General features: G+C 49.3%; 1 protein-coding gene across 5 annotated transcripts in view; it reads left to right on the top strand.

Moving 5' to 3' along the window:
- The window catches only part of CTDP1 (CTD phosphatase subunit 1), a 145,589-nt gene that overhangs the window by 69,430 nt on the left and 59,259 nt on the right, over nucleotides 1–16,900 (top strand). For 3 of the 5 annotated variants that reach the window (XM_077135173.1, XM_077135175.1, XM_077135177.1), the window contains exons 6-10: nucleotides 6,604–6,694; nucleotides 10,103–10,269; nucleotides 11,176–12,237; nucleotides 15,609–15,750; nucleotides 16,622–16,855. In XM_077135173.1, the coding sequence (XP_076991288.1) occupies nucleotides 6,604–6,694; nucleotides 10,103–10,269; nucleotides 11,176–12,237; nucleotides 15,609–15,750; nucleotides 16,622–16,855 (1,696 nt within the window). The remainder of the gene's footprint in view (nucleotides 1–6,603; nucleotides 6,695–10,102; nucleotides 10,270–11,175; nucleotides 12,238–15,608; nucleotides 15,751–16,621; nucleotides 16,856–16,900) is intronic. The other 2 variants (XM_077135174.1, XM_077135176.1) reach the window with 2 other exon arrangements.

The raw sequence follows: 16,900 nt of genomic DNA, 5'->3' as shown, positions 1-16,900 counted from the left end.
CTTTCTTCTTCTTTGATACAGGCATTTAGGACAGTAAATTTCCCTCTTAGCACTGCCTTTGCTGCATTCCATAAATTTTGATATGTCATGTTTTCATTTTCATTCGCCTCAAGATATTTACTGATTTCACTTGTAATTTCTTCCTTGACCCACTGGTTGTTTAAGAGTGTGTTGTTGAGCCTCTATATATTTGTGAATTTTCTGGCACTGTGCCTATTATTGATTTCCAAGTTCATTACTTCATGATCTGAGAAAGTTTTTTGTATGATTTCAATCTTTTTAAATTTATTGAGACTTGCTTTGTGACCTATATTTTCTTTTGCTTGTCGGATTTCAGCATATGGTCTATTCTTGAGAATGATCCATCAGCACTTGAGAAAAAGGTGTATCCTGCTGTTGCAGGGGGTAATGTTCTATAAATGTCTGTTAAGTCCAGCTTATTTATTGGTTTATTCAAATTCTCAGTTTCTTTATTGATCCTCTGTTTAGATGTTCTGTCCATTGATGAGAGTGGGAATTGAAGTCTCCAACTATTATGATAGATGTGTCTGTTTTCAGTGTTTACCTCATTTATTTTGGAGCATTCTGGCTTGGTGCATAAATATTTATGATTGTTATGTCTTCTTGTGGAATTGTTCCTTTTATTAATACATAGTGTCCTTCTTTGTCTCTTTTAATTGTTTTACATTTGAAGTCTAATTTGTTGGATATTAGTATAGCTGCTCCTACTCTTTTCTGATTGTTATTTGCATGAAATATCTTTTCCCAACCTTTCCCTTTCAACTTAAGTTTATCCTTGGGTCAAGATGCATTTCCTGTTGACAGCATATGTAGATGGGTCCTGTTTTTTAATCCATCCTGCCAGTCTATGTGGGAAATTTGATTGGGAATTTAATCCATTAACATTTATTGTTATTACTATATAGGCAGTACTTTCTTCTACCATTTTGCCCTTTGGATTTTATACATCATATCTAATTTTTCTTCTTTTTACCTTTACTGATTGTCTTCATTTCTATGCTGTTTTCCACACCTCTCTCTCCTGTCTTTTCCTATCTGTCTCTTGTGCTCCCTTTAGCATTTCTTGCATAGCCATTCTCTTGGTCACAAATTCTCTCAGTGCTTTTTTGTCTGAAAATGTTTTAATTTCCCCCTCATTTTTGAAGGACAATTTTGCTGGATAGAGAATTCTTGGTTGGCAGTTTTTCTCTTTTAGTAACTTAAATATATCATCCCACTGTCTTCTTGCCTCCATGGTTTCTGCTGAGAAATCTACGCATAGTTTTATTGGGCCTCCGTTGTTGTGACGGATTGCTTTTCTTTTGCTGCTTTCAAGATACTCTCTCTTTGACATCTGACATTCTAATTAGTAAGTGTCTTGGAGTGCGTCTGTTTGGATCTGTTCTGTTTAGGGTACACTACACTTCTTGGATCTGTAATTTTAAGTCTTTCATAAGAGTTGGGGAATTTTCAGTGATATTTCCTCCATTAGTTATTCTTCTCCTTTTCCCTTCCCTTCTCCTTCTGGGACACCCACAAAACGTATATTCACGTTCTTCATGTTGTCATTCTGTTCCCTGTGTCCCTGCTCATATTTTTTCATTCTTTTCCCTATATTTTCTTTTGCTTGTCGGATTTCAGATGTCCCCTCCTTCAGTTCACTAATCCTATCTTCTGCCTCTTGAAATCTGACATTGTAGGTTTCCATCGTTTTTTTCATCTCTTCTACTGTGCCTTTCCTTCCCATAAGTTCTGTGATTTGTTTTTTCAGACTTTTTACTTCTTTTTGTTCATTTCTTGCCTTCTTTATATCTTCCCTCAGTTAATTGATTTTTTAATGAGGTTTTCCATGTCTTTTCGAACATTCTGAATTAATTGTTTCAACTCCTGTATCTCATTTGAATTGTTGGTTTGTTCCTTTGACTGGGCCATATCTTCAATTTTCCTAGTATGATTTGTTATTTTTTGTTGGCATCTAGGCATTTAATTTCCTTAATTAGTTAATTGTGGAGATTGTTTTTACTTTTTTACCTAGGGTTTTCTTGCTGGATGAATTTGTTGCCTATCTGTTCTTTGACATTCAGTTCAGGTTATTCTAAACCTCTAGCTTAAGTTTTGTTTAACAGATCAGAATTTTTCAGTTCTTGTTTTCTTGTTTCTTGCCCTGCCTGAATGGTACCCTTTTTTTTTTTTTTAAACCCCTTAGGAGGGTCTACTTAGGTAATATAGACCCCAGCCAGATTTTCCCAGACCAAACTGGCCTCCTATCAGGAGAAAAGAGTCACCTGTGTCGGTTTTCCCTGAGGGTGAGACCCAGAAGGTTGAAAGACTTTCCTGTGAAGTCTCTGGACTCTGTTTTTCTTATCCTGCCCAGTATATGGTGCTTGTCTGCCTGCAGGTCCCACCAGCATAAGATGATGTGGCACCTTTAACTTCAGCAGACTCTCCCTGCTGGGGGTGTGGTGGAGGCAGAGGAGAGGTTGTAGACTGGTTTTAATGGCTTCAAATTACCAAGCCCTGGTGTCTGAGTTCCTTAAGGGAGGGATTCTACCTGAACTGGGCCCCACCTCTCTCCTGTGGAAGTTACACACTCCAGACAAACTCTCAGACAAGCTCAATTCTGCCTGTCCCTGGAGCAGGTGGTGCCCGAGAAGCCTTACAGCTGTACCCAAAGAGTAAATCAATCCATAGAAACACAGCCACCAAAAGGAAAGAGAAAAGTCCTTTCCCGAGCAGGGTTTGCCAATCAAGAGCTAAGTTGGTGTGTTGCTTTGTGTACCTTCAGGTTGTATGTGCCCCCTCCTTTCCTTCAGGGCCCAGACCCTTTCAAGTATAATGTGCTATCTGATCCAAAAATACCTCTGTTTCTTTTTTTCTTTTTCTATCAGCCCTGTCCCTTCTACTCGGGGCCAAAAAGAGCAGCCTCCGCTTTTACTTGAGGTTCAGCTGAGCTGGGGGCCTATTTTTAGTAGTCAGAATTTGTGAATTAATTCCACAATTGGCATTTGGTTGGGCTCAGCCCCTGCTGCTGGTAAAGTCTCTTTCCTTTCCCCTCTGGGAAGCAGCCTGTGGGGGAGGGGCGCTGGCCTCCGCAGCTTGGGGAACTCATGGTTCTGGGTGAGCTAGTAGCTGGTCCAGCTGGTCCAGACTGGGGTACGCTGCGTGTCTGATCACGGACGTGGCCCCAGCAGTTGTTCTGTCCTGTTCCTTGCTATTTGCTAACTGCTCTGGAGTACGAACTAAATCCCACCCTTCGCTAAGCCACCATCTTGGCCTGATGTCGCTTTATTTCTTTATAAGTATTCTTGTTCCATATTCTGTGTCCCCTCTGGAAGTTTGGTTTGGTCGTTTGGCTGGGCCATTTCTTCTTCACATGCTTTGTGATTTTCTCTTGTGTTCAGGACATTTGATTTTCTTATTAAGGTTAATTTTGGTGGAGTTTTGTGGAAGTAAAATCATGGGTCCCAAGTGTTTGGAAAGTGCTCCCAAGAAACAGCAGAAAGTGATGAATTTGAAGGGAAAAGTAGAATTGTTTGGTATGCTTCGTTTTGGCAAAATGGCTGCTGCAATTGGCCACCATTCCAGTGTTAGAGTCAACAGGAGGCCACACAAGAAGAGGAGATCCGTGGGGCCATGGCTGCAGCTCCACCACCAATTGCGAAGCATTTGGATAAAACACAAAGCCACGTCTTTTCCGCCTAGAAAGTGCAGCCTTCCTTTGGGTGCTGGATTGTTATTAAAAAGTCATTCCAGTAGGCTCTGGCATCATACAAGAAAAGGCTAAGTCTTTATATGATTCCCTGAAGGGAAATAAAGGTTAAAGGTCTGCCTCTATGGATTTTCAGGCCAGCAAAGGCCAGTTACAAAGAGATTCAACCCATGAATATAAAAGCAACAGGAGAGGCAGCTAGAGAGTTGCTGAAACACTAAAAAAAATTTATTTGGATTTTCCACATGGCGGGGGCATCGCTTCCCTAACCCCACTGTGTGGAAGCGGTAACTGTAGATTGGCTGCAGGAAGCACAAGGGATGGAAAAGGAAGTATTGGTGGCATCTTTGGGGGATAATGGGTAATGTTCTAAAATTAGATTACAGTGATGATTGTAGAACTCTGTAAATAAGCTAAATTCCATTGAATTGTACAGTTTAAACAGGTGAACTTCAGGGCATGTAAATTTTATCTCTATGAAACCCTTAGGAGCACATTGCCAGCCCATTCCATTTCCATCATAAGGGGAATTGGCCCTCACACCAAGGGTGTGGACAGCATGTAATGGAGGCAGCAGCTTGTCTGCAGGTGGACCTGTCCACCTGTGGCTGGAGGGATCGGCGGAGATTGTCTCAGTCAGTGTGGCAGTTTGCAGAGGAGACCCTGCGGCCCAGGCTTCGCTCTCACCCCTGGTCTCGTTTTGTCCCAAGGTGGTCCCTGAGTGTCCTCTTTTCCCGTGAGACTGCAGTGTTGAACTGTTACAGCTTTCAGAGAACATGCGCTAGTATAAAAGAGCTTTGGGCACTTCTCCGTTAGATGGTTGTAGAGACTAATAATTTCATTAAGTTCTAGTATTAGCCACTGGATGGCTCCAGTGTTCACATAGAACCTAGGTTTTCTTTATAGGATTGATTTGATCCAGGCATTTCTGTTAGTGGAATGCTAATGAACCTGTGACCCCAAGGCTTTGGAACCTTGTGTCCGTGCTTGATGGGAATGAATTGTCCAGAGGTGGCAAACACCCATGAGGATATGGGTGCCAGTGGCGTGCAAAGTGACATTTGGGCGGCCACAGAGAAGCTTTTCTATTTTAATTAAAATGTGCATATTTTAGCGTATGTTAGAGGTGTGTGTATCAGGCCTGTGACCCCACAGGTCCCTTCACAGAGGGTAAGGGAAGTTATGGGGGTGGGGTGCTGGAGGGAGGTGGTTTGAAGCCGTCAGCAACAGAAACACTGGTGAAATAAGGGAGTGTTGCATTTTGAAGGTGAAGCTTCAGTGTTTGACATTTGGGAAACACTGATTTAGACAATATTTGACTTAAAAGTTTATGTCCTTAGAAAAGATGGATTATCCGTGTTTGTGCTTATATTGAGTCCGAATTCAAAAGTGCCTCCAGGATACCTGGTCTGCCCTCTTAGCTCTGCAGGTAACAGTGAAGTACAGGGGTCTGCCCACCCCCTCTGTGGTACAGAAATGACCTGCCCCTGGCAGTCACCCCACCGCGTATGCTTTTGGAGGGAGTATTGAGCTTTATTCATTCCCACATCTACTATTGCTAGCAAAGTTCCAGATAGCGAACCAGCTACTGTGCTGTGAATGCTGTTAAACACAGTATCTTGCACCTGAAGGGGCAGTAGAATTCCTGTTTCTGACATCTCTAAATTTATGCTTTCAGGTTCTTCGGTGGTATGGGGTTGAAATATTTCTTTCTGAGTCTTTCTAATTACAGTGAGGTTTTTTCCCCCAGAACCTTTTAAATGGGTGGTGAAATTACATTCTTTACCTGACATTGGACTTCACACCTTTAATATATTTTATGACGAGAATAAACAAGCAGAAGGGCATATGTCGATCTATACTAACAACATGTGTTGTTTTCATTTAGCACTCCTACTTTCACAAACTGAGATAGATTTACTATGTGTAAATGAGCAATTTATATTAGCATTTATATTCTTTAGTCTTTTATAAAATGTGGGTGCTTTTAAATGAATAATGTTAAATTAAAACTTTGCAGCCTTATAAGACAGAAAACATTAAGATCAGAAAATGGATTGAATTTACAGATTGAGAGATGCAAATCCAAGGTCTCAAGAGCTCTTGGCCTGTTTGTGGATTGTTGCCTTGGTCACTTCTAAAAAGTAGAATGTGTTTCTGCAGATAGCATTATTTAAGGCATTCAGGCAGGTACACTTTTATTGTTATCATCCATACATACTTGAAGCTCTTCTAGGAGTTTCTTTTTAAAAATTAAACTAGACTTTGTGATTAATAGGTGTTAATAAGTATAAGCAGGTAATTACTTGGCAGAAAACTGCCTCCTCCCACTAGCTGTTTAGTATGTAATATAAAATACATTAGGAATATCACTTGGTTTTATCATATAAGTTTCCATGCTGCTACCTAAATTTGCAGAACTTTTAAAATGTGGCATGTAATGCATAAAGTAGCTGGCACTGACATTTCTGTATGTTTCTGCCGCAAAGCATGTGAGTGGTAGAAATCTGCTCTTAGAGCTTGAGAGAAGAAAGTCTTCATTTATAGCATTTTCTCTGTCATCCGTCCCAGCCGGCAGTGGAGTTTGCAGGGGACTCGGGGGTGGTGGAGAATAAACCAGGTGCAGCCACAGGTGGTGTGGAAGTCCGCAGCCCACTGCAGGTGGCGGAGACCACGGTGGGCTCTCCCATCTCTGCTGGACGCAACTCAGCAGCAAGTCCCAGATGGCCTCCGAGGTGACAGCTGTAGCCTTGTGCTCGCCACTGGACCGCAGGGGACGAGCTGGCAGGTGGCCATGGGGAGTCGGGCGCTAAGTGCACCATGCCCCCTCCACCGTCTCGGGTATCAGGTTGAAGCACGAGTGTTTGAACTGTGTCTTTTTTTCTTTTTAAAAGGATTTTTAGACCCTGAGAAGAAGCTTTTTTCTCATCGAATATTATCGAGGGACGAATGTATTGACCCATTTTCTAAAACAGGGAACCTCAGGTATGTATGTGGCTGTGTTCATCACCAACACAGGTCGCTTATTCAGGTCCTATTTTAAAATTGCCTTTTGAGAAGTATGGTGATAATTCTGTATGTAACATTTTCTGGGAATTGCCCCACCCTACCCCTATTTTTTTTTTTTTTTTAGAAAGAGGGAGGAAGGGAAGGAAAGACAGAGAGAAGGAAGGAAGGAAGGGAGGAAGAAAGGGAAACATCTTTAAACATTTTCTTGTTTTATTATATTTTGTTTATTTGTTTGTTTTTTACATGGGCTGGGCCGGGAATCGAACCGGGGTCCTCCGGCATGGCAGGCAAGCACTCTTGCCCGCTGAGCCACCGCGGCCCGCCCCCCCTATTTTATTGTTAACTTCAGAAAGCTCATAGTATCTTCTGAGCTGGACCTTGTCCTCCCCCTCCCCTTGCCTGTGATGGTCCTTGCCCTCTTATTGGTCCTGCAGGGACCACAAAGTGCCATTGTCTCCTCCGCACCCCTCCCTCCTAACCTGATCCCTCGGGGCTAGTCAGCTCACCTCTGGATAGTTTCTTCAACTGGACTTTAGCTTCCACCTCACTGCCCACTGCCCTGACAGCCCCCGCTGCTCTCCTAGAGCCCATACTCATCTCCTGTGACCTGCTGCCTGGAACTAGCCCCCATCATGTTCTCCTAACCACAGGTGAGGGAGGTGGAGGAGCGCACAGTGCCAGCCTTGAGGAACCTTCGGCACCAGGCCTGATGGACGTGCTGCTGTCCACAGCAGCACTGCCACACGGGAACTCTCGCAGCCTGTTTCATCAGTGAGGAGCCTGAGCATGGTCTAGCACAGGCTCTGCATTCCTCACTCTGCCAGGTGGCCTTGCCCACCTCCCACCTCTTCTGGCCATGTACCCCCACAGTGCACACTCACACGTTGGGCCGGGTGCGACTTTCCCTCTGCCGAGAGCAGGGTCTGTCCGCGCCCTTACAGGAGTGTGCAGACTGTGTGGCGTGCACCTGGAGGGAGATGAGTGAGGCCAGCTGCCCACCTCAGCCCCACCTGTCAGGCCGGTAAACTCTCCCACCTCCGCCCATGACGCTTCCTTATCCCCGGACAGAACTCATCTCTTTCTCACTTAATGCTTATGTCATTTTTTATTAATTCTTGTATTGAAGTTCCGTCGTACCACTTGTTACTTTGTTTACTTACGTGCTTATATTCTGCCTTCTCTACTAGAAAGTAAGAGTCTTGAAGCAAGAGGCCATTGATCCCTCCTGTAGCTCAGTATGTAGAATAGGTGTTTAATGCATCTTGTTTGAATTAAAGTTGCCATGTGGTATTCTGATTTTATACAAATGAGGGTCACAGTTTCAGTGTTAGCTAGTCATGGTACTTTCTGTGACCACTGAGTGTTCCCCTCTTAATTATAAGCATGATATTTACATCTTTGTAACTGTATTTTTAAAAAGCAAAACAAAAGACTACAATCATTTTTAATGAAAGAAAAAAATCTTACTGTTTTAGTACTGCAAAAAGCATTCATGTATCTATTTCTTAATCAAACTTACCCTGGGTGATCATTCTAGTAGCTCCAGCTTTTCGATTTTTGTTCTTATTCAGAGGCCTCTCTTGGAACTGTTAAATCTCATAGCTGGAGAGGCAGCTCCCACCACTTCACAGTGTCCAGGCGCTCTGCTCTTTTAACTTGACATGCCCAGGGATGGCTGGGGCTTCCGGGGGCTCTGGGATCGGGTGATGGGGCAGGAGCCTGGAGGGGAGAGCATCAAGGGGAGGGGCCATGGGGGCCATGGGGCACCAGGAAAATGCAGCAGAAGGTTTTGGGGTGACTTCACTTATAGTTGCTGTGCTGAATCACTTGTTCCTTTCTGTGGCATTGGCTTTGGCATTTCTGGTTTACGGTTTTCTTAGGAGCTGATTCCATATGTAGTTTATAGAGCCTTATATATTGTGCTCCCATGTGGCCGGCATCTGACAGTTCCCATCTCTTCCTTCCTATGACCTGCACCTCTTCTCTGTCCTCTCCCTGAGGCTTCTGTCATGGGATTTTCTTCCCCCACTCCCATTTGAGAGACTTAGGTGCTTGGACATTCCTTGCTGACTCTCTGTAAGAAACTTCCCTATGTCTGCTCAGAAAGATAAGTCCTAGCCATTTCAGTAACATGATGAGAACTTTTTCGTGAGAGACTGTGCTGGCCCTTTACCTAAACATTTCATTTTAGGAAATCCAGGCAGGCTGTGTGGCCTATTCAAGTTAATACTACTTGTTTTAAAACAGATTTTTGTTTTCCACTAGTTAGCTTCAGAGTGAGCCAATTGCCGAGGACAAAAGTCAAGTCTAAGGGAAGCTGTTAGTGTTTCAGATGGTGGTGGGGGTGAAGACAGGGATGGGACGGGGCCCTCCAGGGGCCGCTGGGAGCTGTCTGGCTGTATTTCTCCCCTACTCAGCATGTTTTAAATGGGCTGTTGGATCTCTCCCTCATCTGGAGTTAAATGTCCCAGAAAGCATTAATGACATAAACCATTTTAGCTACCATGTTTGCATTTAAAAACAAAAAAAAATATCTCTTCATAGAAACTGCTGTTAATACAGTTTGAACGTGTGGCTCTTTTGTCCTGGTTTGTGTACTCTCTCTTGGTAGCTGGAAGCCTGCAGCATAGCAGACAGTTCTGGGTTTCTTTTTCTTTTCTGACCCCACAGGATGGAAAAGCAGTCATCCTTCTGAGTTTCCAATGCTCCAGCTTACCTGTTTGAACCTCAAAATTACAGGCTGTAGTCAGGGCCCAGCTCTTTGGCCTTGTGTCAGCCCAAAGGCTCCTCCTTGGCACCCCCACTCCCACCTCGCCTGTCCCGTCCACCCCTGGGAGCTCCACACCTCACCTGATGTCTCAGGGACACAGTTGTTTTATTTTAAACAACTGAGGGTGGAGTAAGCACTCTCCTCTCTTAGAGATCAGCACACGGTGGCCAGGGGGCTTGTCCCTGTTTTTGTTTTGTTTTGTTGGGACACAGCCTTGCCTGTTCACTCACTCTTGTCTGCTTTTACCCTGCAACACCTTTGAGGGAAAAGTCACCAACTCCTGTTTTGTTTTTTGCATGGGCAGGCACTGGGAATTGAACCTGAGTCTCTGACATGGCCAGTGAGAACTCTGCCCCTGAGTCACGTCGCTCTCTCCATCCCCTGTTGAGGATTTCCAAAAGCAGTAGAGAAAAGTATAACTATTTTAATAATATTCCCTTTGGGTATTTTCAGAATTTAAATATGAGCTAGACAGAAGCCATTCAGTACAGCTTTTCTGTTTCTAATTAATACAAATCCTAAACTTATTTATGCTTAACGAAATGAAGTATTATTCTACTTTTTAAGTATTGTTTTTTTTAATTGTGCTAATACTGGAACATTTTCGCTTCTAGAAATCTCTTTCCTTGTGGAGACTCAATGGTTTGCATCATTGATGACCGGGAGGATGTCTGGAAGTTTGCCCCCAACCTGATAACCGTGAAGAAATACGTGTACTTCCAGGGCACAGGTGACATCCATGCCCCCCCTGGGGCCCGGGAGCCGCCAGCGAGGAAGAGAGGTGGGCCTCCTCCTGGCCCTTGGGAGTGGTTGGCGCCGTGGTTTCTCAGCTGTCTCTCTAGATTCTCACATCCCTGTTTTGGCTGCTATAAATTCAAGATTCAGTTAATTCGTTTTTCTTTTATCTGTGTTACATTTCCATAGTTAACGGACATTGATGTGTTTATTTGTGTAGTACCAAAAAGTGTGCTGTTATTTCAGTTTAGTTTTCTTTTTTAAATAGCACTAGCTGAACAGTTCCCAATTGAATAAAGATAAAAGAATGCTGCTTTATTTAATACTGAGAAATACTTCCTTTCGTCCTGGTTGCCCTTTAGAAGCACATGCAGCCAGAACTTGGCCGAGGCATTCTGGAGTGGGCTGGGATGTGGTGCATGGCGAGCCATGCCCCAGAAGTGCCCCGAGTCCTGTTGGCCGTGATGTGCCTGTCTCAGCGGTGTAACACAGCTCTGCCAGGCACAGTCTGTCTCGTGAAAAGTGAAAGCTGTGAAGTGTTTCTGATGGTGTTGGGTGTTCAGATGACATGTTTGAGTCAGGCAGTCACTGCTGTCGTCCCCAAGAGTGGGGCATGGGGGTCCTGGCCCTGAAAGATGGACCCCCAGCGGCAGGTGCTTCATCCCTGCTGTCACCCAAAATAGGCAGGCAAGTGCAGCGGCCGCCAGCATGTGCAGCGACAAGCTTGGAGAATCCTTTGCATTTTTTAAATGGTGGGGAAAAACAAAACAAAGAGACCATATATGGCCCATAAAGCCTAAAACATTGACCACCTGGCTCTTTGCAGAAGAGGTTGGCCTGTCCTTATTCTAGAAGACTGTTAGGCTCAAGCAGTCATGGGAGGCATGCTGACTTTAAGGTACCGCTAGTTAACATCATGTAACGGCGTTCTTTCTTGTGTGTGCACGTCCAGCGAGCCCTTCCTGTAAAGGTGCCGACGCCCCCGAGCAGCCCCAGCCCGCCGACGCCCCCGAGCAGGGCTCTCCTGCCTGCAGCCTGGTGCACAGCAACGGCCTCGGGAGGGCCTCGAAGGCGCTGAACGGCGCTGAGGCTGCGGCCACTGACTCTTGCAGAGGGGACTTGCATGTGCACGAGAAGGGAGACGGGAGGGACTCCTTGCCTGCTGTCCCAGGCCCCTCAGCCGGGGGCACAAGCAGTGGCACCTCAGTGACCGTGGAGGAGCCCCAGGGAGCTGCCCAGAGACCAGTCGCTCCAGGCCCCCAGGGCAGCGATTTGGGTTTTGACTTATCCAGCGACAGCGAGAGCAACAGTGGGCCAGATGGCCAGAAGGTATCCTCCTCATCGGCCTCTGAGAGCGAAAGCGAGGAGAGAGGAGGCCGGAGACGGCCCACAGACCCCCAGGACAGGCTAGAGACCCTGCCGCAGTTGGGTGGCCCTGACGGCCACGGGGAGAGGCCCGGCGGGGCGAAGCGTCCCGGGGAGGCCGGCTGCAGCGTCCGCCCGCACGACAAGGGCCGTGACCCCGACGGGCAGGAGGAGAACGAGCAGGAGGGGCTGTGCGGGCTGGGCAACGGCCTTGCAGACCGCAAAGAGGCGGAGACCGAGTCCCAGAACAGCGAGCAGTCCGGCATCACAGCGGGCGAGTCCTTGGACCAGAGCCTGGAGGAAGAGGAGGAAGCAGAGGCGGAGGTGGATGCAGACCACGATGACCACCTGATTCACCTGGAGGAGATCCTGGTGCGCGTGCACGCCGACTACTACACCAAGTACGACCGCTTCCTCCTCCACGAGGCCGCCGAGGCGCCCGATATCCGCAGGATCGTGCCTGAACTCCGGAGCCGAGTGCTGGCTGATGTGGTCCTGGTGTTCAGCGGGCTGCACCCCACCAACTTCCCCGTGGAGAAGACACGCGAGCACTACCACGCCACAGCCCTGGGGGCCAGGGTGCTCCCAGACCTGGGGCCTGGGTTGGGTGCCGCCGACAGGGCCACCCACCTTGTGGCCGCCAGGGCTGGTAAGTAGACATGTGGTATGGCCCAGTGCATTCGTCCCCTCCCCGGGGTGGACACGCAGGTGCCCCTCCCCCCAGGTGGACACACGCGCTGCCCCTCCCCTCTCCCCAGGTGGACACACGGGTGCCACCCCCCGTAGACACACGCATGCCCCTCCCCTGCCCCCCAGGTGGACACGTGGGTGCCCCTCCCCTCCCCCCAGGTGGACACGTGGTGCCTCCTTCCCATAGACACACGTTTGCCCCTCCCCTCCCCCCAGGTGGACACGTGGGTGCCCCTCCCCCCCGTAGACGCACGTGTGCCCCTCCCCTCCTCCCCACGTGGACACTTGTGCTTCTGGTCTATATAGGATGTCTGCATTGGCCTTATTGTATTCTTACTTTCTAATGCTGCCAGCATGCAGTACATCTGAGATGGATTGGCTCTTCTAAAGGGGGTTTATTTAGTTAGCAGTTTACTAATTTGGGGAGGCACTCTGGCGTCCGCCTCTCTCCCGACTTCTGGGTTCAAGCAGTTCTGGTTTCCCCAGGTGTTGCCTCTGCATCTCCAGACATCTGGGGTTGAGCTGAGCTGAGCTGAGCTGCTTCTTTCTCTCCTGACTTTGCTCTTTTAAGCTTCCGGTTGATGACATTAAATATCATTCAGGCAGAAGGCGCTCCCCTTAGCCGGCCGCAGGTACGGTCAGCCAAAGATGAGTCTCATGTGTCAGTGATTTCAGCCCCAGCAGCTGGAACCCTTGCCGGCAAGTCCACATCTGAGCCCACTGCTGCACAGCCCCTCCCTGCAGTTTTGTGTTTTTACTCTGAATTTTCTGAAATGTTTTCCTAAATCATTACCTTTTAAGTGCATAAATTGATAATGATAAATTAGTGAAATTCTAATTTGGCTCTTTTTTTCTTTTCCTGTACATGTCTTAGAGACCTTTCTGTGCTGTTATTGTATAGGTACGTTATACAGTAGCAGTACAACGTCTTGGGTGATCCGAACAGTTTTCTTTGCATTTTGTCTGTAAAGTCAGAATCTTTTCTGTGAGCACGAGGCATGGCGGGCTGGGGTGGGGACACTCTTAGAGTGAGTTGGTGGTGGAGCGTTACCTCTGGCCAGTCCAAGTCACCAGATCCTGGTCTTAGCAGTGGGGGAGGCACTGCCTGATCTTCTGAGTTAGAAAACTAAGTTCAGAGAGTTCAGTTGCAACACATATGTATCCTTATTTAAGGTGGGAAAGTGGTCGATTAACCGTCACATCCACATCAGGCATTCTGACCACAAGGCATGCTCCTTGCGTTTCTGAGATTTCAGAAAGTAAAAGAAAGCTTTCAGTTATGGGCCAGTTGGAAGGAATGCCCTAAGTCAGTTTCTTAAAGAATGAACTGGTTACTTTTAAAAACAACCCTTACAAGTATTTGAAATCTTCCCAAGTAAGGAGTGCTCATGACAACTTCAGCTTCTGTTTCTCCCGTGACTGTGTCTGTTGAGAGGTGGTTTCCAGGTACATGTGTTCACCTGAGGGGATGGCCTGTGACACACAGGTTCCATCTCAGTGTGGAGTGTTGACGACTCTAGATGAGGGGCACGAGGCAGGCTTCTTGGGGCCTCCTGAGCCCTCTTCCAGGGTTCCAGGAGGAAGTCAAGGCGGAAGGCGCTTGCTTGCGAGCGTGCGGGTGGCAAGCAGACCTTGTGCTTGTCTTACTGCTGCAGAGCCTGTGCCCCTGAGAAGCGAAGCAGCTGCCCATGCCCAGTGCAGCTTCCTCCTGTGACTGAGGCCTCCCAGTTTTCTGCTGGGCCTTCTGGGCTCCCCAGTGGTTTTGGTGTGACCCCCTCGCCCTGGCCCTCCCCAGGTCTCGTCTGCCTCTTGCCTGAATTCCTGGGCTCAGTAGAAGGCCTTAGCACTTTCTGTGTCCCAGTCCATGGCTCCTAATTGTTGGTCTAGAAGGTGTGGCTGAGCTGGGGAATGGCGTGATCGGGTTATATTGGATGGGTGGGGCTGGGCTTGAGCACGCCCAAGTTAGAAGTTTAGGCTCCAGCATAAGAAGGGGAGAGGAGGGGGCCCAGGGTGGCAGTGAGGGTGGACCCTCTCAGGAATGGGGGACAGTGAGCTGCAGGTGGGCACTGGCTGGGATCCTGTAGGTGGCATGGGTTCCTGGGTGTGCTTGGAAAGCAGAGAGGTGACGGAGGGTTGGCTGGAGGTGCCTGAAATAGTCTCTTCCAGCCGTGGGTCAGACAGAGAGGGCCAGGGTTTGCTTTGGCCTTGTGGAGAGGGTCCTCTCGTTCCCAAAAGTTTTGACCTTGTCACCCTGTGAGGGGTGAGGGCCCACGTGAGACCTTGGGGGGCTCGTGTCATTTGAAGTTCATGATGGGAAACTGGCCAGTTCTTTGCAGGAGAGGAGGAGCGCCTGGGGGCTAACTTAGAAGGGGGGGTCACCCATGTGGGTGGGGTGGCCACTAGGCAGGGCTGGAGGGCATTTTAGGACAGGTCTCATGGGGATGGTAGGAAGGTATGTGAGTGGGCCTGGCAGGGGATGGCAGAGAGGGCAGGCTGGACCGGGGGTCCAGAGGGAAGGCATGTTGACGAGGCTTGCTGCTGGATTCCATGGGGGGCTGAGAGGAGGGAGAGGGAAGTGGTGGGGGAGAAGAGTCTCAGGGTTTCCAACAGTGTGGGCCTCTTGTAATGGAGTCTCTGCTGCATCTGGGCAGCTGGTGCTTGTGTCCAGTTCAGCAGGAAGGGCCCCAAACGGCCAGGTGGGGCACAGGAGTGTCAGGGGGCTGCACACAGTGAGTGGGTGTCATCCAGGCACAGCGCAGAGGCCCAGGTGATGGCTGAGGGGTGGCCCCATGTTGAAGAAGAGGGGCCTTGGGGACCTTGGAAAAGAAGCTGGGGATGGAGGGAAGGCAGCATGGCAGACATCCAGGGCCCTGGAGGAGCTGGAGCTGGCACGAGGTCCATCCCAGGCAGGAGTGGGCGAGGGGGAGACCAGAAGGCTGTGGCAGGCACCTGCCTCGTTGGGGAGGAGGAAGAGGAGGCGGCAGCGGCTTCCCCTGGTGCTGGAGGGCAGGTGGGGCCATGGGCCAGGCCGGGGCAGCGCACGCTTCCTCTGGGAAGGCCCAGCGGGGCCACGGGCTCGTCCCCCATCATGACAGCCTTTCCTCGCAGAGTGTGTGAGACTCCCTGAGAGGCGTGGAAGGTGGGGGGGCCGAGGCCCAGGCCTGGGGGTGGGCACAGGGCGGGACAGGGCCTTGCTCTCTGGGCCCTGCACCCCCCCGTGCCCATCCTCCCTTCAGGAGCTGCCACTGCCCCTTCCTGCGGTCCTGCCCCCCTCACTGGTGGTTGCCCTGCCCTCGAGCCCCCGAACTCTGGTTCCCTCTTGACCCCTAGGTACGGAGAAGGTGCGGCAGGCGCAGGAGTGGGCGCACATGCATGTGGTGAACCCCGACTGGCTGTGGAGCTGCCTGGAGCGCTGGGACCGCGTGGAGGAGCAGCTCTTCCCACTCAAGGACGACTACCTCGGGGCCCAGAGGTGAGGGCGCCAGGCGGGCAGGACACCCACACCCGGGCAGGCCCATCCAAAGGGGAATGGGGATCTCGCTAGTAGGCGTCAGCTGAGAGGCTGCCTGCCCCTGAGATAGTGGGAACAGCGTCCACCTGCGCCCTGGCTGCTGTCCTGCCCCGCAGGGCCCTTCCTGCGCTTAGCCACCCTGCTTTCCTACAGCCCCTCTTGAAGCGCATGCACAGCCATCATCCCCAGACATCAACTCCATGTCTTTTTTTAAAAGAGATGCCATATGGCTTTTAGTAACAAACCCCAGTTTGTGTGTTCTTTGTGCATGGCTGGGAAGTGGTTAGGTTAAGGCTGCTCCCGAGTTTCGGGGTGATGTAGAGAAAACATGGTCAACTGAGGGCAAAGGGGCAGTGGGAGGGCAGAATTTAATCGAGGGCACAAAGGTGTTGGTGTGGAAAAAAAGAAAGTTTCATCTTTTATGTTGTGTTTGGGGAGAGTCATGTGTTGGGAAAAAGAGCAAGAAAAGAGAGTGCCTGTTTCTGGTAGGAAAGGCTTGAAAGTGTTTTGTTCCTCTTTAACGGAGACGGGAGTGTTTTACCTAGAGGCAGAGGTCTGGAAAGGCACAGGGACTGTTGGGCTGGCACATCCGCGCGTGGCCTATGTGGCCTGTTGTAGTGGACACGCCTCAAAACTTGTGGCTGTTTGCATCGAGGGTGAGCAGGAGTCCCTTCTTGGCGGTTGCCAGCGTTGTTCCTTTCTCAGAAGAGTTTGCTCGGCTTCCTTCTGGATAGGCCATTAGTCAAGAACTTGAGGGACTTTTGAAATTCGGGGCTCCAGGGGCAGGGCTGGGATGTGGCCGGCACTCTCTCCATGCCTCTCTCTTGTCCAGCAGGGACAGCGGCCCCGCAGCCTTGCCCGACAGACAGAGCGCCTTCCCGCCCGCCGAGCTGCGCCCGCTGCCCGCACCCCCCAGGAGCCCGCCTGGCCCTGAGGTGCGCACCTACGACCCGCTCACGGGGAAGCTCATCAGGAAGAGCGCGCCACGCTCGGGGCCGCCCTCCTACATCCAGGCGCCCGCGCCACCCGCCTCCTTGCCGGCCCATGGGGAGCTTGCGTCCTTCAGGTACAGCTGTCGCTGACCGTCAGGGCTGGGTCTCAGGGTTCAAGT

The sequence above is a fragment of the Tamandua tetradactyla genome, chromosome 18, assembly GCF_023851605.1.
Source record: "Tamandua tetradactyla isolate mTamTet1 chromosome 18, mTamTet1.pri, whole genome shotgun sequence".
Lineage (NCBI taxonomy): Eukaryota > Metazoa > Chordata > Mammalia > Pilosa > Myrmecophagidae > Tamandua > Tamandua tetradactyla.
Note: the sequence above shows the minus strand (reverse complement) of the source record. Positions and strands in the feature narration are given on the sequence as shown.